Consider the following 26,211-nt stretch of genomic DNA (forward strand, 5'->3'; position numbering starts at 1 on the left):
TTAAAAAAATCTAAAATTGAGTTTGGGAACAGAGCTCTTCAAAGTTTTAAAGAATAAAGCAAGGATGTCAGCTGATCTTTAAGTTCCTGTTTAGCACCTGATTCAAGTATTTGCTACATTACATAAAGATAGTTCAGATGCTAGACACCCTGCAAAGGTGTTAAGACTATTCCATGATTTATTACTGTGTAAAATCTTATTTACTCGATTTGTTTCTTTTTTCTCATATGTAAGTGAAGAAAATATTTACTTTGTTCAAAAGTGGTTTCTGAGGCTGAACTTAATTTGTATGTGTAACTAGGTTTGGTGTTTGGAAGGTGCCATACAGTCATTACTTATTAATAGCAGGACTTGCAGAAGCAATGCATTATTTATATTATGTTATCTGTGGAAGACTTGCAACTATTTTCTTGTGTTTGGACTAGAAATGTTCAAAAGTGTGGTCAGCTGACTTCATCCTTTTCCATACTTTACCACCAAACATGTAATGGAAGATTATTCTTTAAATGGTGCCACATTGTTAGTCATCATCCTTAAACCAATGGGTAAAAGAATGTAAAGACTTTAGATGTGGCTTTGACTTCAGCGTGATGGCTGGATATGATGTATTTACTAAGACAATGTGTGAAGCACACAATTAGCCAGGATAGATATGAAGACCCACGTTGTTCCCATATGAAGTATTTCCAGGCTCTTCAAAGCTAGAATACATAAAGTTTCTCCCTGATAATTCATTCAACCATTGGGATTTCTTTCACTGCAGAATGGGCTTAAAGCTTGGCCCACTAAACTCTTAGGCAAACTGTTGGGATGTCTGTCGAAGTGAAGGTCACCCTCGGAGAGATTTAGTGCTGTTCTATACTTGCAGTCCCCATGGCCCTTTCAAAGAGCTATGTTCCCCTCGAGTCTTTGCAGCCATCTCAACTCCCCTAAAGGGGGTTTCAAACAATGTGGGGATCCCCCCCCCAAACATATTGTAAATTAATGCTGACAATGTCAACATAATTTAACCCATGCCATGCATGAGGAATAGAGGGTAGAAAGAGTGACGATGCAGAGTGCGGTGTTTCCTATTTCCTACGTCCCATTCTCCTAGAGCACCTGAAGAAGGGCTGCCATAGCAGCATGGGATCATATCACAGAGCAAGTGCTCTCCCTGCCTGAAATGGCTATTTTGCGGCCTCCTGCACAGATAGGGTCATTCAGATGGACAGAAAGTCACTGCACATGAAGCTGGCTTAGTTCAAAACAACTGCCGTTAGGGTATATTTAAAAAATAATTAAGAAGGGTTCATGTACTGCATGAACAGAGTTCTGCTGCTAGTCCCAGACATGTCAAAATTGAGGTTTGTGAGCAACAGTAAAGAATGCCTCTGATATTTTTTGGTTACCATTGCTAATGCTATACGAATCTCCAACCCAGCTTAATCTGGAGAACTGAATGAAAAGACAGGACTTGAACATTCTATGGGAAATCTGACTCTGCTACCTATGATCATGAGTAAATGTAAGGTTATACATTTTGTAGTTTATTTCTGGATTAAAAATAAGTAAATCAATGAAAATGAAGTATTTTAGCTGCATTGTCAGATGATAAACCAGCTGAAGTCAGGAGGAGTCTAGTTTGGCTCAGTAGAGTTTTCAGTGGTTCTGAAACTCAGAACTGCACATACAGGAGAGTGAACCTGAGATTCACATATATATTATAAGGTTTTAATTTTTTTTTTCCTGTAGAAAAGATAATTCTGACTGCAAAAAGGGGCATAATATTATTTGAAACCATTCTACCTTGAGGTGATTAAGGGTGCAAGTTGATTACTGAAAAGATTTAGGTTGCAAATTTGCTTGTTTGTGTTTTTTGTAGACAGCTGTTTATTTTTAAGAAGTATTTTGAAGTTAGGATGAAAAACTGATGTGATAAAAATAGTGACTCAGGCTGTCAAAAGCAAACAAAAAAATCATATGAGAGGTATACATGCATTTTTTTATTGTTGCAACATCTGACTCATGATTTTGACTATGCGTTTTGCTAGGCTCAAAGTTTCCTCACACAAAGAGAGAGCTCTGTGAAATAACCATGCTTCAAACCATTTACTTCAATTGTAGTAACAGGTTTTATAGTTTAAATCATTAACAACCTCTATGTGAACTTTTATCCAAATGACTGCAAGTCACAAAGAGAGCACTTCTCTTTCATGAAGTACCTTTTGTGCTTTAGCGAGACCCAGTCCCTCTTCTATTTTTTTCCACTGACCTTCACGTATGTCTTTGAAGAAAGATGTGTGATTTGTGAAGTAATCAAAGTGTATTAGTTATTGAAAACTGCCATCCTGGCTTCATAATGCTCGCTGGAATTGCTTCAGGACAAAGCTTCATATACCTGCATTACGGCAAGGGGTGTGTGTGTGTGGAAGTAAATTTCAAAAGTCCAGATTGCTGTGTGCATTGTGGAAGTATCATGTAGCAGTTAAATCAACCATTAGGGATGACCTAATCTTGATTTCCTCCTCTCCCCACACTCAGACTTCTCAAGGAGTTGTGATTTCCATGCTGCTCGCATTCTTTCCACTTTTTAAAACCTGTACTAGAAATTGGCAGCACCTGGTTCTGGACCAGGGTACCCACATGCTCACTTGCCATCTTCCTTTCTTGCTTATTTTGTACGCTTAATTTGGCACGGAGGGAGTTGTGTGTAATCACCTTCTCCCCCCCATTCTGAAGCTGGGTTGCAAAAAGCCCATCCGGATCCTGTGCTTTCTGAAGGAATAGCTGAACACATCCAAGAAATTCCACGGGGATAGCTTTGCACTGGTACGATTTTTCTTTTCTAACACACGAAGAGAAAACGTCTTAATTTCTTTTTATTTTTTTATTTTTTTTTAAGGGTTGATGTTACTATTTTCTTTCCCACCAGAAATGAGGGAATCGCAGTGCGAAGACCCACAGATATCCTCCTCCCTACTTCCCATACACAACCCCTTTATGTTTGTAGAAGAGCGAATCGGAGCGGTGCAGGACCGGGGCAGCGCATCCTCCGCCTGGACCCCGCCGCCGCGCAGCGCTGTGCCGGAGCGGGGGCACCTTCCCCTTTGCTCTGCGTGTGCCTGTGTCTGTGCCTGTGCGTGCCCGCCCGCCGGGGTGTGTGTGTGTGTCTGTGTCCGTGTGTCCCTGCCTGCCTCCAGCCGCCCGCGGGCGAGCCGTGAGCGCCGCCGCCGCCGCCGCTGCCCTTTGATCCCGGCGTTAGTGTTAGTTAGGGGCCGGGAGGCGCGCGGGGCGCAGCCCTCGGCACCGCCGCGCCAGCGATCGCCCCGGCACGGCGCCCGCTCGCCCGCCGGGAACACATCCCCGGCCGCTGAGGGATACTGCGACCGGGGACAAGCCAGGTGCACGACCGGGTTGGGGGGGGGGGGGGGGGGGGGAGAGAGGAGAGGGGAAAAAAAAGAAAGAGAGAGGGGGAGAGGGAGCCCTTCGCGGTGGCTCCGGGAAAACCGGCTTCAGACCCCGTTCCCCCGGCGAAGAGGGAAAACCCGCCCGGTTAGCAGCTCCCCCGGGGGCCTCGGCTTTGTGCCTGTCTGTGCCCCCCCTTCCCGGTCTTATTTGATCTCCCGTTAAACCAAGGAGGAGAATGTGAAAAAAGGGGGAAAATGCCCAGGAGGAAGCAGGAGCAGCCCAAGCGCCTCTCTTCACGTAAGTGCCCCTCTTTTTGCCATTTTCTCCTTCCTTCTCTCCCCGTCTCCTTCCCCTCTGCAGCCGCCTCCGCCGTTTCGTGCATTAGTTTAGGGTTACAGAGGTGAAACTGACAAAGACACAGCCTGGGTTATTCCTCTTTTAGGTCTGAGCTAAGGCAGCCATGTTGGTGATGAACAGCCTTGTGCCCTTTTAATTTTTCCTCTCTCTCCTTTCCCCCCTTCTTTCTTCGCGTCTCTCGCCCTTTCCTCCCTCTCCCTCCCCTTGCCCGTGATTGTGCATTTGCGGGGGGGGGGGGGGGGCAGGGGGGGCGGTGTGGGTTTCTCTTTGGGGCCGGAGGGAGGGGGTGATCTGTTTTATTGGGGTGGGGAGGGGGGCTAGTACCGGAGGAGAGGGCGGCGAGAGGGGAAGCGGCTGCTGGCGTCTTGTGCGGAACCAGCCAAGAGGTCCGTCCCCGGCTAAAGGTTGCGGCTGGGCTGGGCGGCCCGGGAGAGTGGGGGAGGTGGGTAGCGGCCGTGGAGGGGGCTGCCGGCAGCGGGAGCACCCCACACCGACCCCACGGCCACCCCGTTAGGGGGCCGGGGCCGCCGGCGGCGGCGGCGGGGGAGGGGTCGGCGGGGAGGCAGACCGTGGCAGGCGAGGTCCTTGCAGAGCAGGGAGAGGCGGCGGCGGGCTTCGGGCTCCTCCTGGCCGCAGTGAAACGAAGGGTCAGGCGAGACTCAGGCTTCGGCGGCGCTGCCCCAGCCGAGAGCAGCAGAGCACAGGGCTAAAGTGCATTCGATCCGCCGCCTGCGGGCACCCCGTGAGCGCACACATACGCATACACACATCCCCTGACACAGCTCACCCTGCACTGCTCCTCCTCGCTCCCTCCTCCCTCCCTGCCTATTTTCTCCCTTCTTCGCAAAACAGTTAACTTTTCTTCCGCTTGCTCTCCCCCTTCTCCGTGTATTCAGCGCTCGGCGGCTATTGAGAGGAAGGCGGAGGGGAGGGGAAGGAACCTAAAAATACTCTGCCCCTGCCTGGCCTCAGGGTTGTTTTAAGGAGAGCGGGGGGTGGATAGAGGGGTCATTTGTCTGACTCCGGCACATCTGCTTGGAGCGCGCCTGCAGCCCCTCAGCCCGGGCTAGGGGCAGGGCGGTAGCTGAGCCGCCGGTGCTGGAACCGCGCTCGGTCACCGGGAGTTCATCGGGGTGGCCTCTGCCCGGGGCCGCCGCTGCAGGCGGAGCTCCGCCCGTCTCCCCTCCGCTATGCGGGCGAGGGGGCTGGGGTAGTGCTCCCACTGGCACTCGGGCCGGGGGGGGTGTGTGTGTGTGTGTGTGCGCCGGTGCAGGGTGCCGGTGCGGGGGGCGGCACTTGCAGCCCCGCAGACATTTCTCCTCTGCTTTTCCTTTCCGCCGGAGTCAAAGGCTTGAGTTGTGATGGGGTTTGCTTGGGGGGGGGGGGGAGGGGGAGGGATGGAGGGGGTTTTATCCCTCTTCCCCTCCTCTCGCTGTTTGCCCCCGCGCAGCCCTTTGGCGGTCCGCTTGCTAGAGCAGCCGAGCTGCCGGCCCCGGTGCTGGCCGGGGCGACAGGCATGGGGAGGGAGGTGCGGCGGGACCACGGCGCCCGCCTCTGCAGCGCCCCGGCCCCAGCGCGGCGGGAGGGGGCAGGGGCCAAACCCGGGAGCGCAGGGCCTTGCGTGGCCGTGGAGGGGCGTTTCGGGGCGGGGGGAGCAGCAAACGCCGCCGCTCGGCTTACCAGAAGCTCCGCGGGAGCGGGAGGCGAAAAGGGCTCCCGGGGCGGGAGGCGGCGGCGGCAGCGGGGCGGCCGTTGCGGCCGGGCTCGGCGGCTGACCTTGCCCTCGCCCCCGCCCCGGTGTGGCTGCCCTCCGCCGGCCTCTCGGGCCGACATCAAACCTGGGCTCCATTTTAGCTCGCTCAGGCGTGCCGCTGCCGTGCGCCGCGGCGGGGCCCTGCCTGCCCCTGCCTGCGGGCTGCGGCGGGGGCTCCCCTCGGTCGCGACCTCCCGGCCAGCCGCACCGGGGGAAGTCACGGCTGCTTCTGGGCCGCTCAACAATTGCCTTCATTGTGCGAACCGAGCTGTGCATGCGTTATTTGTTTTGGTTTAGGGTTTTCTTTCTGCACGGCCTAATTTGCAGTTCTTTCGGGTTAATTTTTTAGTTCAATTCGTGGGAGTTTTTTATATCCCCTTATGTGTGAAACACTCACACGCTGCATGTCCCCCACAAGTGCTACTTTTTAATGGGGTTTATTTATTTTAATTTCTTTCACAGCTACATTGCACTGGATCAGAAGCTGTTATTTGATAGTAATAATAATAATATATTAGATAATTCAGGAAGAATTGCGGGAATACTGTTCTAGCCTGCAGTCCTGCAGGTTCAGAAAATGCCTTGTAATCCATTGCATTCAGTGTGCGAATTCTATAAATAGTGATTATTTTTATTTTAGCAACATGTTGCTTTAATGAGTACTCAGTGTAAAATACATTTTTATTCTGCAGTTCCTACTGGCTTTAGCAGTACATTTCTTAGAGGAACTGTGTGTGTATTCCGTTTTGGAATATTAGTGATGGCAGAAGAATGTGAAGTGCAGCATAAGCACCTAGAGAGAAGATGGCTAATACCATATTGACCCTTAACTCTGCCCCATTGTGGTTATCAGGCCATGATTCACTCCAAAGTTATGTTACAGGTTGCTGCTGGTGTATGGATGATCTCCAGTACACATAAATGATGTAGCATCTTACTGAACCTCTCTGTGATGTTTTGGATTCTGTTACAATTGTTTGAGAAATAAGTAGTAAGATGTGGATACACGGAGTAACTTCCTAGTGTTGCACTGTAACTGAGCAAACATAACGTAGTCTGGCAAGTCCTGCGGACTCTAGTGTAGCGTAGGTAGGAAGCCTTCTTCTCAGCATCCCTAGGTCTTAATTAATTTCTTATAAATTGTTACGTAGCCTGAAATGCACCTGAAGATGTGACAATATGCAGCTGCTGCTCATTGGGACTCTGATTTTATATTTCTGGCCGTTGACTTTAGAGGTAATTTCATAAAGGAAGACTGCATTGCCAAAACACATGCTATGGTGAAGAAGTTCTTCGTGCAAGAGTTTGGTAGAGATGTATCAGGCTGTTGCATCTATTTAATGTAGTTTCAAGGCAGTTGCTGGATACTGAAGCTTCAGTGGTTGAGGGGAAAAAAAGGATTGATATTATTAGGTGCAATAATTCCGTGTTTTGGTGGCATCTGCTTAAAAGGTCAGAGTTAAGGTTAAGCTTTCAGTCATCAGAGTTGTTTACAACATAATTTAGTTTGGAAGGGTCCTTTGGAGGTCATCTGCCCTAAGCTGCTCAGAGCAGGAGGAAGGAACCTTCAGTTCAGTCAGGTGGATGGGCCCTTTGAGACTTTGGTATTAGCACATGCTGTAAGTGGAGTTTCCGCGTGTAAAGAAGTCTGTGCTTGGGAGCTGTTTAGTCACAGATGTCAGCAGAATGTCTTCACTCACACTCTGTCAAGTACAAGAAAAAATGAATCCTTTTAAATTTAAGATACAAGTGAATGGGGAAAGGACTTTAGGAGTTCCTGGATAGGCAATGTCTCATTTATAATCAAACTAAATACTATGGCAGTGTAGACTCAGTTTGCAACGACAGAGTTAGGTCCGTATGCTAAAAATTTGCCCAGTGCACAGTGTCTTATGATTACTTTTGGATGCAACTGACTTAGCCAAGTCAATTTGTTTTCAATGGAATGTCTAAAGGTATTTTGCTCATTCCTTAGTGTGTGTTAGGGTTTTTCCCCCCTTCAGCTACTTCAGCATATGGATTTATTTATTTTTTTATTTTATTTTCTTTTTCTCATCAGCTAGCATCAGAATCTTTAAAACTCTCTGTATAGATACAATTTTACCCTGGTTTTCTACTCCTTGTTGCCTTACTTTCCATTCTACCTAACATTATTATTTTCTCTCTGAGAATTCCTGAAAGTCTTTTTCCTCTGAACTGCACAAATGTGTTCTGGAAGAGTTCAGCCTGAAAAGTAAAAGTGCTGGGAAGTTTTGAGGTTCTCAAGTAAATGTTTTAAGATCTAGACCACTATATTGCCCTAAGTGTAGCAATTGGTGCTCCTTGGGTTTTGATTCTATTTCAGAAGCAATGCAGTTTGCGAATGAATGCCACAATGCCACTTATACAGAGCTTGCATTTGTTACGGAGTAGCAGGCAGAGTTAGCTGCTACATTGAGGAATCTGAACTCCTGCTACTTTGTAAAGAATGTAGCATGTTGGACAAGCGGCAGTAGTGTTTCTATTTGGTTTATTTTGTTAAAGAAGGAGGTGCAGAACTGATACAATATTAGTTGCAGTATCAAAAGCTAGGTATGTGATAACGAGGGGGCATAACTCTTGCTTTCGTGGTCAGGTATAGTGTTAGATATTCCAGATACTGTGTTGAAGTATTCAGCTGTTTCTGTACACTAAAAAGACCCTCAAACTCTGTGAAGCTTTTTACTATGTTGGGGCTTTATTACTGGATTGTATCATCAAAGTGTGAAGAAAATACTGTCAAACAAGTAAATCAACAGTGATTTAGAGCTTCCTCCTTTTTTATTTCTGCAGCTTGCTTCATTTGATACTTTCTGATAGCAAGAGAGGATGTGTTGGATGGGTTTTTCAAAAGACTTCCCAATGTCAGAAAAGCCTTTACTATCATTTGGCATTTGAAAGTTGCTTCCAAGACAAAAGGCTTTTGCCAGTAGCAGGAATTTTTCTCTTTTAGTAGAGCTTATTACCTTACTAGCAGATATTGCATGTACAAGAGGAAGCTTTTAACATATTTTCTATTTACTATTTTTAACCTCTTACCACTGCAGGGATCATGATATAGCTCATTGTCAACAAGAGGAGCCATGTGGGGAAAATTATTATTCTTAGTATGATTAGGTTAATAATCTCATTGCTATCATTGCAGATGTCCTGGTGGTACTGTAATGCACCTATCAAGTGAACAGCAGCCTTTTGGTGGATGGAATAACAGCCACATTCCACCTGAAAACACTGCTCTTTTTTGTCCCTCTCGTGACAGTGAAGTCATCATAGGCTTTTTGGAATTTGGCTTTTGGAATCATAGGCTTTTGGAAATACCTTCTCTCTTTAAGGCATTTTTTTCTGATGTGTAAAGTCTGCAGTTTTAAATTTGGTGGGGTTTGGTTTGGTTTGGTTTTTTTTTCTTTTTTCTTTTTTTTTTTTTTTTTTTTTTTTTTGGGCGGGGGAGGTGTTTCCATTATACAAACTAAGTCATTTTTGTAAAATCATTCAATGATTAATGTCTAAATGCATTCAACAGTAGACTATGTCTTAGTGTTGGTAAATGGTACACTATATGTGATAGTGCTAAACATGAATAAAGCACACTGGAATGTAAATGGGACTGCCAAAGAGTCAGCATTGTGCTCATTAAGTTAGTTAAGCCTTTAGAATCTTGTGAATTGGATTTTAGAGGGCGTGCAAAATATTATAGAACAAACCCACAGACTTCTAGTTGGCCAGACAGGAAAACCTCAGGTAGAGCAGTGGAATGGGAAAGGTAAGAACTTGGAGTCAGAATGCATTTTTACTTTGAAATTTTAAAAGGGATGAAGAAAGAATGTGACTTAATCTTTGTAAGAGAGTGATTGTTGTCTTTTTCATATTTAAGAAGGCAGGAGTAGGAGGAATTAAGTTTAGGGGAAAAAAAAAAATAAAGAGGAGCCAGGGGGAGCTGGCTGTTCAAAGTGAAGTATTACTAATTTCCTATAATTTAATCAGACCAGATCCCAGAGCAAGATAATGAGAGCATGACCTACAAAAGAGGACTTTTTGGAAGTTAAAAGGGTTTCTAACATGAAGCTTCACAAGGCGTATGATTTGTCATGAAGCACTGTATAGAGGACTTTTTTTTTCTTTCACATTGCAAAGAAATCATAATATAGACATTAGTTCAGATGGCTGGGGAGAGCTAATATGGCCTATGCCTGGAATCTTTTTACAGCTGTTGAAGTACTCCAGAGTCATGCTTGAAGAGTGCCTCTTCTAAATAATCTTTTGTCCTGGTTTCTAGCATGCTATTTTTTTGCTGCCTAGTTTGCTATTCATGGTACCTGATTTGTATCATTTAGGTTTATGCGTACAAAATCATTCAGGACATGTGGGGGCTGAAGTATTGTGTGTTTTACAAAAATATCAATATGTAAACACTCTGGACTACAAAGTAGATGGTAGTATGTAGTAGAATCTTATTTTCAAGGAGGTGGGTGGAATTCCTTTCTCTTTCTGCCCCCCAAAGTAAAACTTGTTATTCCACTTAAAAAAAATATTTTCTATGAAGCCTAATAAATGATACAGACATGAAGAATGGTAAATGATATTGGACTGAAGGAAAGAAAAAACCCACAACCACTCCGAAAGGTAGATAATAACCCTTTCCCCAAAGATCTTTTTATTTTAATGTAGTTTAATAGTAAAAGTCAGACTTGACCCATTCTTCAGTAGAAAGGGTGCATGCTGCAGGGTACAGTCAGCATGGGTTCTGCACATATACATGGCATTGTGGTTACTTTAATGAAGGATTCAGCAACCTGTATTCGTAAGCTCATGTGAAAACTTGTCTTTTTAGTTTTTCTTTTTTTACAAACCTAACTTAGGGTCACAATTATGCTCACAAAGAAAATTCTTCTTTTCCTCACGTACCTTTAGTACATGTACAGTTGGTATCCTCTTCGGTCGAGACTCCAAATATTTTGAGCGCCCAGTCTGAGCCTGTCAGATTAGTAGTTAACTTTATTCCTTCAAGTTTCTCCTGCTTTTGAAGGGATTTCCTGCTTATTGTGTAATTACACTGAGCAGTACAATCCCAAGCTAAGCCTAACACTAAGACAAGCCTATTCTGTTTTGCTGGCTAAGAATTCAGAGAGTCCAAGTTTGATTAATTGGGAATCATGAAAGAGTTATGGGGGTTATTTTTGAGAAACATGCAGTAAGGAGAGAAAAACTGGGCTACATAAATAGTCCTTTCCCTCCTTCTTTTTAGTATTTAGCCAGCAGGGATGGAAGCTGGAGGGGAAAAATGACCTGTGCTAATTGTACAGTAGACCAGGAGAGAGATGTTTTCATGCTGTTTTCAAGACTGATGATTTAGCTGCTGTTTCAAATAAATTATGTTAAAAATGTAAAGGGTTACTAAGTGATAGAGGTCTTGTAATGAAGGGTTTAATCAGCTGTTTCAGAAAGCAAAATCAGGTTCCAAACATCTGCACTTTCATTTATTTTATTTGGGATGCTCTCCCACTGGGGTAGAAATAAAATTTTTGAAGCAACTCAAAGCAAGCTATGCCATCATCCCTTTGAATTCTCTGTGGTTCCTACCTCTAGGGATTCCCTTCCTCAGGAAGGGTTTATAGCTCTGCTTGCCCTCACCTGGGGTTTGCTGCTTGGATTTGTTTTTCCTCTGTTGTGGGGCTTTCTATGCAGGTCCAAAGAATTCTTCTTCCTTATGTAGTCTTTTTATCTCAAAGTTTCTGTAAGGGAGAAGATTTGGTATGAGCTTACTTTAAAATTACAACTTCCTATTTAAAGAGAATAGTTTGGACATGTCCTGGATCTTGGTGCCTGTTAGAATCTGTAAGATGCTGTTTCAGAGCAAAAAGGAAAATTCTGGTGAATTCTTAATAAATGGCAAGTAGCTTTTAGAGAATTGCATTAAAAGAACTGATGGCTTTAACAAGTGTGTATTTAACTTAATGAGTGATCTCCATGTGTGACCACTAATGAACACAAATTCTTTGCAACCTACTTTGAGACTTCACTTTGACTTCTGTAGTAGTGCAAATAATTACTCATCACAAAAAAAAAACAAAACAAAACAAAAAAAAAAACAAACAAAAAAAAACACAAAACAAAAAAAAAAGTCTTAAAAATTAAAATAAGAGATTTTCTACAGCTAGATGATCATACAGTGAAAAGTAGGTAGGGAACAAGGAGCGTGGCAGGTAAGTGGATTTAGATAGCAGCTGGTGCTGTAGCTGTTTGTGTTTGCTTTCCTGAAGCATAGCCAGAGTCTCCCCCTTTACAGACTGCTGTGCCAAATTGAGACATGGCAACTAGTGACTGAGGACCCATTTCTTTATCTGTGTTTGGAGCAAAACTTCCCCTTACCTACCTCTGTTTTTCTAGCACTTTGAGGCCATGAAGAGCCCTTTTCAGGCACCAGTGTATGCTTAACAACTGAGAGCTGCTCTAATTTTTGCTGCCCCCAGGCTCTCACCCTGCTCCAAGTTCTGGAAAGGAAGGGCTGACATAATCCTTTTGTCAATTCTGTGTTGCCAAAGGGAGTTCTTTGCACTGCATATAACTCTGAAGGGGGCTCTTCTGCCCACCTTGAGGTACTTTTACATTGCCCATAAGGTCTAAATAGACTTCATCATAATTGTTTATATTGTCTTCCTGCACAGTGCTGTGCCACATTGAGATAACAAAGCAAGCTCTAAATAAGCTACCCTGTGTATGAGAGGCAGTTATCACAGCAGTCTACCCAGGTTAATTCAGCTATAATACTTCTGGGTATACTCAAGCTGGCTCAGATATCACTTCATAGCACTGCAATATTTAGTATAGACATACTCTCATGAGAATCAGAGTTGTTGTCTTTGAAGGCATTTAGTGGCCTGCATAAAAAGTGTTGGTAAAGCCCACAAAGTTTTCAGCCAAGAAATGCACTTTGAAAAAATAAAATCTGATCCCACTGCCATTGGCACACTTGTTCGTTTGCTCAGCAGAAAAGCCAACAGTGGAATGGACATGAACATGAAACCTCCTCTTTATAGCTTTTAGCTATTCTTCTGCATCTGAATTTTACGTAGATTTTTAGGCAGAATATAGAGGCAGGCGGCTGCTGTTTATGCTGTGTCTGTGCCCTAAGTAGCTATAGCATTAATTTCTTGTACTGAGAGCTTGGCACAGAATCCTAAATCTCTTTAAAATAAGATAAGGTTTGAGCAATGCCCACTTTTTATTCAGTGCGTCCACATTAATTATATGACCTCTGACTTGTCTTAAGGTTGAAAGCTGAGGCAGTGCCTTAAACACTGTATCTAAGAGTGAGGACTACCTATTCCACATGGAAAGGTCTGCCTCTGTGTGTTCGCCTACCACCACGAGTAGCTTTCTAATCCTCTCTTATTTGGCTTTGCTTGTTAACCCCAAGCAATCCTCTCAGGGACTGAGAAAGCAGCTGTCTTTGGTAGCAAACACAGCACGACAAAACAAACACTTCTTGAAGCTTCCCTTAGATACGTTACCATAATATCATCCTTGTGGGAGGAATTAGAAACACAGAGAATATAATTTGCTATGTTTTAATCTGACTTTGAGAGAGAGGAAAATATTAAATTATAGGGAGCTAAATTCCTGTGACACTTACAGGAAGGAATAATTTAAGTATCTGAAACCTATACCTTTTGTTTCCAAACCAGTTGCAAAGCAAATGTGCATAAAGCATCTCAGGTGAGTAATGGGGCAGAGTAAAATGGTAAATTGGGAGCACATTATTTACCAGAAATAGAGCAGGAGAAGCTGCATATAGCAAAAATAAACAGAAACTAACCAAAACCAAAGGAGATCTTTGTTAAAGCAGGTATGCTGGTCTGATGTCACCTGCTATGGATGAATATTGCCATATGTATGGTTTGTGAGCTCCTCCTCCCTTCACTTGTGACCCCTTAATAGAGGTTGTGAACACAATAGGGATAATTAAAGGCACTGTAGCAGCTTGATTTGAGGGTTCCTATGTTTTGTTTGTTGCAGCAGCTGACATATTAAGGTGACATAGGGGTTTCTAGTTGATTTTGTTGTTTCTTTTACTTTATGATCACTGGAACAACCTTCATAAATGTGTTCTAAAACAGCAATTCCATATATTAAAATTCTAAAAGTCAGTGTTTTGAGTGGTTAGTCCGGAGTTTTCTCTTTCTATATGTTAATAAAAGGGAAAGAAAGTTTGCAGTATTTGCTGTCCCTACCTTTCCAACTTCAATATTTAGAAAAATTTAAGATGAATTCACTGAGTTACACTTAACATTATTTTTAACCTAGGACTTAATGTTTATTATCAGCCATGGGTCAGCTTCACAGCCTTCCTCTCCCTTGCACTGCTAGGGTGATGCAAACGTAATGGAAGTTGCCTTGGCCTTCCCAGGTGGGGCTTCTCATTGCATGGGGATGTTCCTAGGAGAGAAATAATACTGTAGTTTCATACACCTTCACATCACTGCAACTTAGAATAGACTGTGAATCAGAGATGGAAAGGGTCAGAGATGAAGCCACAGCTGGAACACACTTGGATCTACTTATTGCTAGTTAACAGCCATTTCCAGCTGCTATTGATAAGACAGTCTCCTGGCTGAGGCTAGGTTAGAAAACACAAGGGGGTATTGGAGTGCTGTAGAGGCTCTGTTCCTCCTTTTCCAAATACTCACATGTCACACAGGGGAGAACCTGGCCCTACTTGTAAACTAAACAGAAGTGTTTGAATTATTGGCTGTGTAGTGGTAGTGGTTCTTCCAAATCGAGTGGAATGAATTGCTTTTGCCAGAATGCCACTGGGGCTGTTGGGAAGTTGAGCTGTCTTATTCATGCCCAGAGAAGGAAAAAATGAGCTGACCAAAAAAGTCAAAGTAAGCATAGGTCAGAATGTACAACAGTACATCATATCATCAAGGCAGGCAAATGCAACCACTTCTTTGACAGTTTTCAAACTCCAGATATTTTTTATATGAAGAGCAGCCAGCCTCCTGCAGCAATAAAGACACAGAGAGATGGAGAGAGAAGCTGTGTTCTTCCCTTCTTCCTTAGAAGCTAGCTGGGTTAACTTTGTGCTCAGGAGATGAAAACCTCCCTTTGGCAAACAAGAGTTTTTTCTCTTGCCCTTTTACGGGTCCTGTTAAGTTACAACCGTGTTCCTCAAAGTAGTTTTTGGGTCCAAGATTTCTGGACTGCAGTGACAGAACTGCTGGGGTTGTGTGATGTTTTTGGGGAAGTCTGGAGTCTTGGCAGGACAGTTTACAGACATGAAATCTGCAGCTTTTTTGAGTTCCTGTTTTTTCTTTTTTCCTATGGCTCAACAGGAAGTTATCTTCAGAGATTCTTCACACCTATTGGGAGAGGTTCACAGACAGCTTTTTATTTTTTGGCTTTAATCCTTGTGTAGTGCTACTACACTGAAGAGGACTAGTTTTCTTCCTTTTTCTCCAAAACCACTTGTGATATAATCACTGCTTTTATCACTGATAAATCTTCTCTCTTTTCACCCTTTGCCAGTCAGTATTTATGGTAAGTTTTCTAGACCAGCCGGAGAACACTGATCAGGAAAGGTAGGAAAGTAGAGAAATACCCATTTTTCACTTTGGTAATATCACTGCTCTATCAGTGTCACTCCCTGAAGACTACTGGCAGTTTCAGAAGTTAATAGAATGAGAAGTTATTTGGAGCTGGTTCAAGAGAAGACATAGCATGCTTTTAATCCATCGGAGAGAAGAGGAAAAGTGAAGGTTGCCATTTGTTTTATCACTGACATTTTTGGCCTGGTTTGGGAAATTAGAGCCAGTAGTCATGAAGAAAACAGATCAAAAATACCATGTTCTTCTGTAGGACTTCTGATTACTCTTTCACCTGAGTGTCTCCTGAACTTGTTTTCTGTGGTAGTAATTAATCATCAGACAGTGCTCTCAAGGATTGCCTAGTGCATGAGAGAGAAGGAAATACTGTTTCCTTCACCTTCATTGGTTTTGTATAGTGTGTAGGAGTATAAGCCATGGAGTCAGCCTAGTGTCCTAGGCACATGTGACTCAATAAAAGAATAGTTTCAGCCTGAAAGACAGCCTGTGTCTAATTAGATGTCCTGTACGAAAGATACACTTTGCAGTTTCTCAGGGCAACCAAGGTAACGATAGTTGAGGTTGTGCATCTATAGAGCAGTTGTACATCCCACAGGTGCTTAGGGAGCTGGCGGAGGTCATTGCTAGGCCACTCTCCATCATCTTTGGTAAGTCGTGGGAAACAGGAGAGGTGCCTGAGGATTGGAGGAAAGCAAATGTCACGCCAGTCTATAAGAAGGGCAAGAAGGAAGACCCGGGTAATTATAGACTGGTCAGCCTTACCTCCATCCCTGGAAAGGTGATGGAACAACTTATTCTTGACACCATCTCTAGACATATCAAGGATGAGGGGGTCATTAAGAGTAGCCAACATGGTTTTACCAAGGGGAAGTCATGTTTGACCAACCTTATAGCCTTCTATGAGGGAGTAACTAGGTGGATGAATGATGGTAGAGCAGTAGATGTGGTTTTTCTTGATTTCAGTAAGGCATTTGATACTGTCTCCCACAGCATCCTCATAGATAAGCTAAGGAAGTGTGGGCTTGATGATCAGGTAGTGAGGTGGATCAAGAACTGGTTGAAAGGAAGAAGGCAGAGAGTTGTGGTCAATGGGGCAGAATCTAGCTGGAGGTCTGTGACTAGTGAAGTCCCTCAGGGGTCGGTGCTGGGACCAGTGCTGTTTAATATTTTCATCAACGACCTGGATGAGGGAACTGAATGTACCGTCAGCAAGTTCGCTGATGACACTAAGCTGGGAGGAGTGGCTGACACACCAGAAGGCTGTGCTGCCATTCAGCGAGACCTGGACAGGCTGGAGAGCTGGGCGGGGAGAAACTTGATGAAATTCAATAAGGGCAAGTGTAGAGTCTTGCATCTGGGGAGGAACAACCCCATGTACCAGTACAGGTTGGGGGTTGACCTGCTGGAAAGTAGTGAAGGGGAAAGGGACCTGGGGGTCCTGGTGCATAGGAGGATGGCCATGAGCCAGCAATGTGCCCTTGTGGCCAAGAAGGCCAATGGCATCCTGGGGTGCATTAGAAAGGGTGTGGTCAGTAGGTCAAGAGAGGTTCTCCTCCCCCTCTACTCTGCCTTGGTGAGGCCGCATCTGGAATATTGTGTCCAGTTCTGGGCCCCTCAGTTCAAGAAGGACAGGGAATTGCTTGAAAGAGTCCAGTGCAGAGCCACAGAGATGATTAAGGGAGTGGAACATCTCCCTTATGAGGAGAGGCTGAGGGAGCTGGGTCTCTTTAGCTTGGAGAAGAGGAGACTGAGGGATGACCTCATCAATGTTTACAAATATGTAAAGGGTGAGTGTCAGGATGATGGAGCTAGGCTTTTCTCAGTGATGTCCAGTGATAGGACAAGGGGTAATGGGTGTAAACTGGAGCATAGGAGGTTCCATGTGAACATCAGGAAAAACTTCTTTACTGTGAGAGTGACAGAGCACTGGAGCAGGTTGCCCAGGGGGGTTGTGGAGTCTCCTACATTGGAGATATTCAAGGCCCGGCTGGACAAGTTCCTGTGTGATGTACTTGAGATTACCCTGCTCTTGCAGGGGGGTTGGACTAGATGATCTTTTGAGGTCTCTTCCAGCCCTTGGGATTCTGTGAACCAAGGTAAGTAGGGAAGAAGATAGAAAACGTGCTTATGAAATGACTAGATAGGTTCTGTATGTTTTTAAAGTGTTGCTGAAACCTTCTGAAGAGCTTCCTTCAGTTATTAAAGCTATGCTGGGCTTACATTAGCTTGTCCCTGTGCAAACCCTGGTGGGAGTTCTTCACTTCTTAATTGCAAAAATTGACTATGCCTTTGAAGAGATAGAGGAAAACAGATCTATTGTACAGTCCGTTGTATTTAATAACTTCTGTGTGTAGAGGAAGAAGGATCATTAGCCTTTTGGTTTCAGCTTGTGTGTAATAATCACGCATTTTCACCTGGAGTGCTGGGTTTAGCTTTGGGGCCTTGAGCAACCTGGTCTAGTGGAAGGTGTTCCTGCCTGTGGCAGGGGCTTGGAACTAGATGAGCTTTAAGGTCCATTCCAACCTCAACCATTTTATGATTCTTTTCCTTTTTTCTGGAAATCTCTTGCTGTTACCAGTGAGAGAGGAACTATGAAAACCAAAATTTTATCTGAGATAATTATGAGCCCAAACCATCTCACTGGCAAGGTCAAAGGCCTTCTGGGTTTTTCCATATTCTCCCAGTACCTGCAAGGTTTGCACTGTTCTTTGGATTCCCACCAGCGGCATTAAAGCTTCTCTGCTTTGAAGATGAAGTCAGTAACTGCAGTGCTTCAGTAGTATTTGTTTGTCTTTACCTTCCGCTGTATGTTAATGATTTATTTCAATTTTACAGGGGCTGGGGGAGTGTGTGGCTTGGGGAGAAAGGTGGGACTTCATAGGAGGAGCTGAGGGGAGATTGGGAACTTCATTTCCTTTATATATGTGCAGCTGTGCAGGGGCTGTTGATGGAGCAACAGCGGTTCTCTTGCTATGGCATTCAGGTGGGCTGAGAGGACCTGAGGGTCATGCACAGAGCAACAGTAAACATGTAGACGGTGGCCTCAAACAATGACAGAAAGGGAGCTTTATTTTCTGGAGCAATCACTTTGGTGTTTTGAAATCTTTTGTAAATAAGCATGTTGTAATCATGCTTTTAGTAATTAAGGATTTGCTAGCAATTTAAATGGTTGGTTTTGGCAATGTACAAATCATCATCTCATAGGCACTGGTACTGGTAATGTAAGGATGAAAACATTTACACAAAAATAAAAAGTCAAGAAAGCAGGTAATTGACTGATTTATCAACCTTAGCAGACAATTTTTTCTGGTACATGGTGGTAGCTCTGGTAAATTTACCCTGGATTGCTTAAGAGCACAATCCTGTATGGTGTGTACAACACATAAGGGTGACTCCTTGAATGAATGGGTGAAGGAGCAGGTAATCGGGCGGTGTGGTTTCAGTACCTCGATTAGCCTTTTGGTCAATGGTTTGTCCCCTAGAAAGTTTGGGATTGCCCTGCACAGCACAGCTCAGAACATAGGTGATTTATGGCTTTTTCCTGGAGCTTTTAGATCAGTTTTAGTCTTCCAGGTAATGTGAGAACTTTTTTTAAAGTTATGGCTGTTCACAGGCCATAATGCTAAATTGCAATCGTGATAAGGGAGTTATTTATTTTCATTGCAAATTGTTTGTATGCAACAAAGTGGCATGTTTGAACACTTTTTTCACTTTAGTCAGCCCCTTTTGCCAGCTGAATTGACACTTGCAACTTCTCATCTGCTTCCTTTCCAACTGTAAGGGTGACTAAAATCATGTTGCTGTGATGACCCTGTCAGTTTTAAATGACTAACCATACTAAAGCAAGTTGCATGTATTGAGGGTGAATCAGTGTTACGGTAATCTATAGCATAAACAGATCACTTTATTCTTAGCTGCTGTAAATTGTGAAAACCATGAGGATTCTTGTGCCTACTTTTTACTGTGGGGGTTGTGACTGTGCTGAGGCTTGCAGTGCCTTTCAGGCAATGAAGATGCATTTTGTCGCAGTAAAGAGCTGAGACAGCTGTCACTGCAGCCAGTTCTGGGGAGGTGTCAGGTCAGGTACAGGCCTTAATTAAGATGAATTGTTAGCTGATGAAGGCACTGAGTAAGAGCAAGCAGTTTACAGATGTAGCTCAAAACCAGAGAACACTGATATGCAAAATAGAGTGGACCACCAATTTTGTTACCAAGTTAAATGAAGATCAGAAAGCAAAGCTTTCCTGCCTTTTTTTGGCACCTAGATCACACAAAATATGATATAAGAAATGTTACTATTTGTGCTTAATACCTTACTTCAGTTTTGCTGTGGAAGCTTCTTTTCTTGGTTTGTTCTCGCTATCTAAAAGTTATACCATTGAGGGTGCTTCTCCCAGTTTTCTTCTGGTGTTTGCCAAAGCCTTGTGGATGCCACTGACAGCCAAAAAGAACAGAGTCACTTTACAATGCCTTGAGCCATACAGTCAGCAGATAGATTCTCTAAACCATGTCTTATGCTTAGTCTTTGTCTTGGAGACTGATTATCACAGCACCAAAAAACATTTCAGGGTATGCAGAAAGAAATTCTGCTGGTTGCGCCTGAGCTGCTCAAGGCAGAGGTTTTTGTCTAGTTCCATGATCATGCACTTGTGCCCAGCTCCTTCCTTGAAATCCATTGCTTTTTAAGGGATGAAAGGTATAAGGAACTTATATATATATATATAATATATATATATGGAACTTAATTATTCTGCCTTTTTTTTTTTTTCTTTTAGATGTCTTAATATCATAGTATGATCTATCTATTTTCTCGAGCAGAATTGTCCAAGTGAATGGATCTTGTCTTGCATAATGCCTAAGCAGAAATGTATGATGATAGGAGTGCTGAGTTACTTCATTGCTGGAACTTGTAGTGATAGTCTAGTCTGACTACAGTTTTCCTTCCTTCTGTATCTTTTTCTTTTGGAAGTCAGGGATAATTGGAGCTTGAGATCTTATCAGAAGAAAATAATAATAATTCTGTATTTTGATGTCTTCTACCTCAAATATACAATAGAAGACTATGACCTAGAATCTAGCTACTACAAAGCAAGTAGCCATTTGGAAATGAGTAACTGAGCCTCTGGTTTGCAGATAGACTATGTTTAAGATAAGGCAGTTTTGTGTTTCTGCTTAGAGTTTCCTAACAGAGACACTAGTTCTCTGTTCCATAGCAATGTTTCAAAGAAGATTTCATTAATGACCTTCCAAATGAATAAAATTTCTTCTCATTTATGAAGTTAACTGTCATTCAAGGATGGCTTAAAAATATTATGGATTCCTATATTGACCATTTGGCATTCATGAGATTATCTCCCAGAATATTTTGATGTGAATTGGAAACTAAGTTCCCTCATATAGAGATCTTCTGGTTTAGCCAGCTTTTCTAAATGTTTTGCTAGAATTGTTTGGGGTTTCATTCCTAATGAAGAGCCATGATGGGAAATCTTGAAGTATTTTCCTTCCTTTATGAAGTAGGCTGATAACGTTTTGACTCTATATACTAAGGATAAAAGAAGTCTGGAGAATAATGTTTAACTCTTCTTATTTTGGAGGTGCCAGCATCTCTGTTACCTTTTGGTATTTGATAGTTTCTCACTGCTACAGCCTATTGCCATAGACATCAATCTAGAACAAAACAAATAAACAAGCACAGTGAATTTCAACTAACTAGGAATAATTTTAAGGCATTCTTAAATTTCCTTATCACTAAAAAAAGGTAGGATTTCTGCAGGATCAGTGTACTGAACTTAGCATGTATGTAAGCCCATAATGGAAAATGTGCTCTGTTGTAAATGATACACTACCACTCCAGTTGCAAGGAGTGTCCCTGGGCAGGCTTGCACATAGACCACTTGAACCATCAAAGATTGTTAAAGCTGATTCCCATTTCAAATAGAGCTGTGGGAATAACAGTTGATCTGCTGCATATTTAGTTTGTCCTCAAATTTATAATGCTCTATCAGAGTCTTAATCTGTTATCATAGCTGGTTTTGAAAGACCCAAGAAAGCCTGAAATTCTTGATAAGGGACTTGAGTCTGGCTCAGAAGTTGCTGCATAAAAGTGTGTTTGTTTTTATAGCAAATGGTTTATCATATTCTCTGTTTTCATCAGGCAAAAGAGGTGTATTCCTTTGACATGTTAATGTACAAACTTCAGGTTTTCAGTTGGCCATATTTCCTTAGTTTATAAATCATTCTGATCACTATCTTGTGCTTTATGAAAGGTGTGCCCAAACTCAACTATAGGCTATTGCAGGATGTTCATGAGGATCTGTGGAAGAAACTTTCAATAAGGCTGGCTGTGGTATTCTGCTCAGTCTCCATAAAAGTGTTACAAGAACAACATTGGTACCATAAAACATGTTTTGTAAGGAACATGTTTTTCAGTTGTTATACTGACACTTTATGTGCTTTATGAATCTGTCTTGGGGATACTAGCTAGCCTTTGCAGCGTAAGCTGTCTACAGAAATATTTGTGTCTTCTGAAAACCTCAATCATAAAAATCAACTGTCTTTGTCTACCTTATCTCCAGGAGTTCTAGGTATTGGTCAAGTCAGCTGATGAAAGCTTTTTGTGTAGGAGGCTCTTTTGTGGCATACTGCTTGAGAAATGGTCTTCAGAAATATTCCCCTCCTCTAAGGCCATACGTGTTGTGTTCTGTTTCATGCACACACCTCAAGTACTTCAGCTCACTGAGCCTCAAATAGTGGCAGAATCCAGCTAGAACAAAGTAATTCTAAATTACAGCGAGACAAATATTATACATATGTTATTATACACATGTCCTATATATATGTACTATATATGTTACATTGTTATACATATATGTTACATTGTAAGACACACTGCTCTGCCCACCTGCTTTTCGTGGTTGCTCATTACTGGGCCTCACTGTTAAGATATTATTTCGGGGTGGGTCTTTGGGACTTCTTCTCCCAGGAAGATGCTGCCAACCAATTTTAGAGAAGCTTTTTTAATTAGTATTAGAAGAGTCTATGGTGGCCAACCCAGCTGCAGATGTCCCAGATAAAGCTTCTGAAGCAGCCTGCATGATATTGACTGCTATGGCCATCCTGACTGCATGGACCAGCTCTTCCCTGAGAGGTATAAAACATTGCTGGGGTTTGGGGTGGGAGGGAGAATCCTCTGGTGTTTTCCATTGACAAGATGTTACTTACTTTGCACCCCAGAAGGCCTCAGGAGATAGATGGCTCAGATTGTTGACTCCTTCTCCTGCTTCCCCATTCCTGCCTCCTCTGCATCAGTTTTGTTCTGATTTCTTCACAGAATAGTTTTCTGCCAGATCAGTGAGTTTAAATTGGCTCACCAAGTAGTTAAACAACAGAGCAAATGTAAGGGCTCTCTGTGTGTGTGTGTGCAATACCACCATTTCTGTCGGTTTTGTACTTTTTGTCACCTTAACAGTGTTTTCTGACTGCACTGTAAGGCAGTGCCTGTTCATTTGGTGCTTAAAACCACTGAGTCCCAGTGGAAGCAACACTCCTCAAAGACTGAACCTACAGCTACTAAACTAGAACCTCTTGCCAAGAACAGAAGAATAGTTCATCTTTCTTGGAGGCAAGATGTCAAACATCCATCATACTAGGAGTTATATTTTGAAGGGCTTGTTTTGGGGGAGATCAGACTTGTTGTCACTATGAGGTCCTGTCTTGTGGTTTGTCAAGAGGTGTGAGAACCTTCATCAAATAGTGACAGCTCACCTCAGGAGAAACCATGATTTCTGTCCTCTTCCATAGATACTTGGCTAGTAAAAGAAGGATCTTTTTGGCAGGTAATGAAACCCGCTTGACACGTTTACCCTGGGGCTTGTTGCTGAAAATAAAAGACCACTGACCCTGCTTCCCGTCTACCATAAAATTCTTCTCCTTTGAGGGACAGGAAGTAAAGGCAGTTTTATGTTGCCTGTGGGAAGCTTGTTCAGTAATTCATGCTGCTTCCGTTCTTCCTTGAAAGGGTCCATCACACCTGGATTCTGCCTTTGAGAAAAAACTGAGGTGTTGTACATGCATTTTTGACTTCTGTGGTTGTCCAGCAGTTGGCAAACCTGAATACATGGTTCTTAGGCACATTCACAGTTGTTGGTGCATATGGGCAAAGCATCTTGAAGAGTTCCATTTACTACTGCAAGGTAATTAACTTTCTCTTATCTTGTTCATCTTGGAGCCCTTTTCGATAGAAAGCAGTACTGGAGAAATTGCTAGGTGAATATTCTGTGATTTTCTTGTAAGTCAGTTTTTTCAAAGGCACTTTGTTAGGGATAAAAGTAGAGGGTATATACCTTGTCTTTAAAAGCTGTGCCTTTCTGTTCCCCTCTCCTCCTTCCCTCCAGTTAGGAAAATCATTATTTTAGAAGACATGGAGATAAAATGGAGAGTCCTACCTAGGGCTTCTTTTCCTCTCTAATTGTGTGAGTATTTTTACACATCTTAAATACAGTGGAAAAGGACAGAACAGAAGAGCTATGGCTTTTTGGCAGTTCCTTCTTGCAGCTGTGCTGCTCTCTCTAGGTCAGCCTGCAGTAGAGAAATTTGGTTCAAGCACCAGCAACAATGCTAAACCATTTTGTGATGAGGTCGAAAGTTGAATAATCATCCCGTTGATAAGAGAATGAGCCAGAAATTCCATTCAAAGAGGACAGTGACATCCTGTGCTGCTTACCTATTATAGGTCACAGAAATCATGAAGGGAAAACAGGGGACTGAGGTCACTCTAGCACATGACTATTTATGTAATTGTGACTTTTAAGTTTTATTTGCTGCTCTTGGTATAATAAAAGGAGTTAAGGCAGGATTTTGTGTCTTTACTAAATCGTTATTTCCTTGCAGGCATTCTTTTGGGAATATACAGTCTAATCAGATGTGGCTGTAAGTGCTTTTTAGAGGTGGAGCCTGTGGGGTGTCAGTGCACAGTGCACCTAGTTCTTCGAGGTAGTCCTACAGCACACACATCCCCGTGTTTTGGTGGATGTGGAAGCCAACAGAAGTTGTTCAGCCCAAATAAATGACAATCACTGTTTTTTATTTTAAATGCTTAAAAACAGCCTGCATACAAAAGGGTTAGCTTCTAGGTGGCTAGACTGCGCAGTTTATATAGGATACCACAGAATAGACTTCCCAGATATGACTGCTGTTTTCAGGCCTGTGAAATCAACAAGGCATTATGTGAAGCTGACTCCCAGAGACAACATGAGTCAGAAAGTCATGATATTAGCAAGTAATTATTTTTATTTTTATTGTAATTATTTTTTACCATTGCTAAAATGATGCGCTTACACAGTGTACATAGTTCACCTAAAGTATCTACTGTATCGAGTCCGTAGTTCCTTCGTTCTTTTCCCCTCTGTATTATCTGGTCTGCACTAGATTCTGATGTGACACTTTTGTGGCTGATAGTTCCCTCTGAATGTTGCCACTTGCAGTTAGGGCTTCAAGTTCCTCTCTTTAATTTCATCCTGGAGCTTCTCCAGTATGGCTTCTGCTTTCCTGGTTCCACTAAAACTGTTCTGCCCAGGATGGCTAGCAACCAGTCTCTGATCAGTCTCAGGGTTTCCATGCCGGGGTACTTACTGGGTTTGACTAAAGGAAGTGAACATTCTTCTGTATTACGGTTCTAAAAGGCATAAGTTGGCTGACTGTCAGAGAGCTAAGATACAGACATTATGGTCCTGTGTTCCCTTCTTGTACATGCAGCCATCATGTGATGGGAAACTCCTCTTATTTGGATATGATGCTGATGGAACATGTGTTACAGCACCTCTAAAAAAAGGGTATTCTGAAATGGACTGCCAGAAGAGTGAATTTTAGCCTATGGCCTGATCCCTAATTCTCATTTGAGGGTTCTAAAAAAGTGGATGGGGGGGAATAGTGCATGGGAAGCCATCCTGGAGGCCAAACGTATGCACACCAATTTACTATCTGTCTCACCTCTTCCTTGTCCGTGTCTAGTTAAATGCCTTTACAGTTGTCCATGCCTTCCTGGTTGTCAGCTGCTGTTTCTCTCTTCACTCCCCTTTGCTTGCCATTCCTGATAAAAGTCTGACGCTACGTTCTAGGTTGCTCAGGTGTTGTCTCTGCCTTATTTTTGATGCATCTGCCTTGGCCTTAAACTGGTTGCTCATCTGAGTCAGTCTGTGTTTCCTCAGAACTCCTTATGGATGGCTACTGCATCATTTAAGTTTAATGCATCCTTTTAAATTCTTCAGGTATCTTCGCAGAGCTCCTCAGTTCCCTATTGTAAACCTATCTCTTGATTCTCGCTCTTTCTGTAGGCCTAGGTATAGTGTTTAGTATAAGATAATACAGAGAATGATTTATTGTTGGTGTTACAGCTGTTAGGGCAACAAATTAGAAAGATGACCTGAGTGCCAAATAGCCAGAAAATGCAATGGTACTTTATTTAGATTGACACAAACTTGAGTGATCATGTCTGAAATCCTTATATAGATCAACATATTTGATAGCAATATAATAAAAATGAAGTTTGGCTCTCCTATCCATTTAAATCCTGGTCTTGTAGATTCCCAGATTTTTCTTGAAATGTAGCTGCTGAAGTTAGGCAAGTTTACCTTATTTATCTCATCAGCAATTTTCCTGTGTGTATTTCTATGAAATTATTTGACTTCTACCTACTTTTATATTTGCTTTAATTTTAATTCTGTAATCCTATAATTACAATTTCCATATGTTTTATATCACTGTAGCATAAAGATTTGCAATGTTAATTCTGTATTGAATTTATTTAATTATTGCTCTGGATGATCAAAGTGAAATTTTGTTCCCCTTACCATGAAAGTTCAGCCTCTTTGGGGTGGTATTCTTAGCTGTAGCCTTTTCTCACTTCTCTCTGGTGGTCAAAATGGTGTTCTTTCAATCACGTTTTCATTGTCTGTTGCTCAGTGACACAACTTGGAGACTCTCTCTGTGTGCTGCACACTGTTTCTAGGTGTAGCCTGCTACATTAAGATTTCTCCACACCAAATTGTACAAAGTGGAACGGTGGATCATCTCACACTTGCCACTTTCAGGAAC

The 26,211-nt window shown here is 42.9% G+C and overlaps 1 protein-coding gene across 1 annotated transcript in view; it reads left to right on the plus strand.

The window, feature by feature from the left end:
• Positions 1–3,644: 3,644 nt before the first annotated feature.
• The window catches only part of ZNF827 (zinc finger protein 827), a gene marked incomplete at both ends in the record, with an annotated part of 111,464 nt that continues 88,897 nt past the window's right edge, over positions 3,645–26,211 (plus strand). Inside the window, one exon of the mRNA XM_080638951.1 lies at positions 3,645–3,687. Within this exon, the coding sequence (XP_080495077.1) occupies positions 3,645–3,687 (43 nt within the window). The remainder of the gene's footprint in view (positions 3,688–26,211) is intronic.

Source organism: Psittacula echo (assembly GCF_963264785.1).
Source record: "Psittacula echo genome assembly, chromosome: 1".
Taxonomy (NCBI): Eukaryota; Metazoa; Chordata; class Aves; order Psittaciformes; family Psittacidae; genus Psittacula; species Psittacula echo.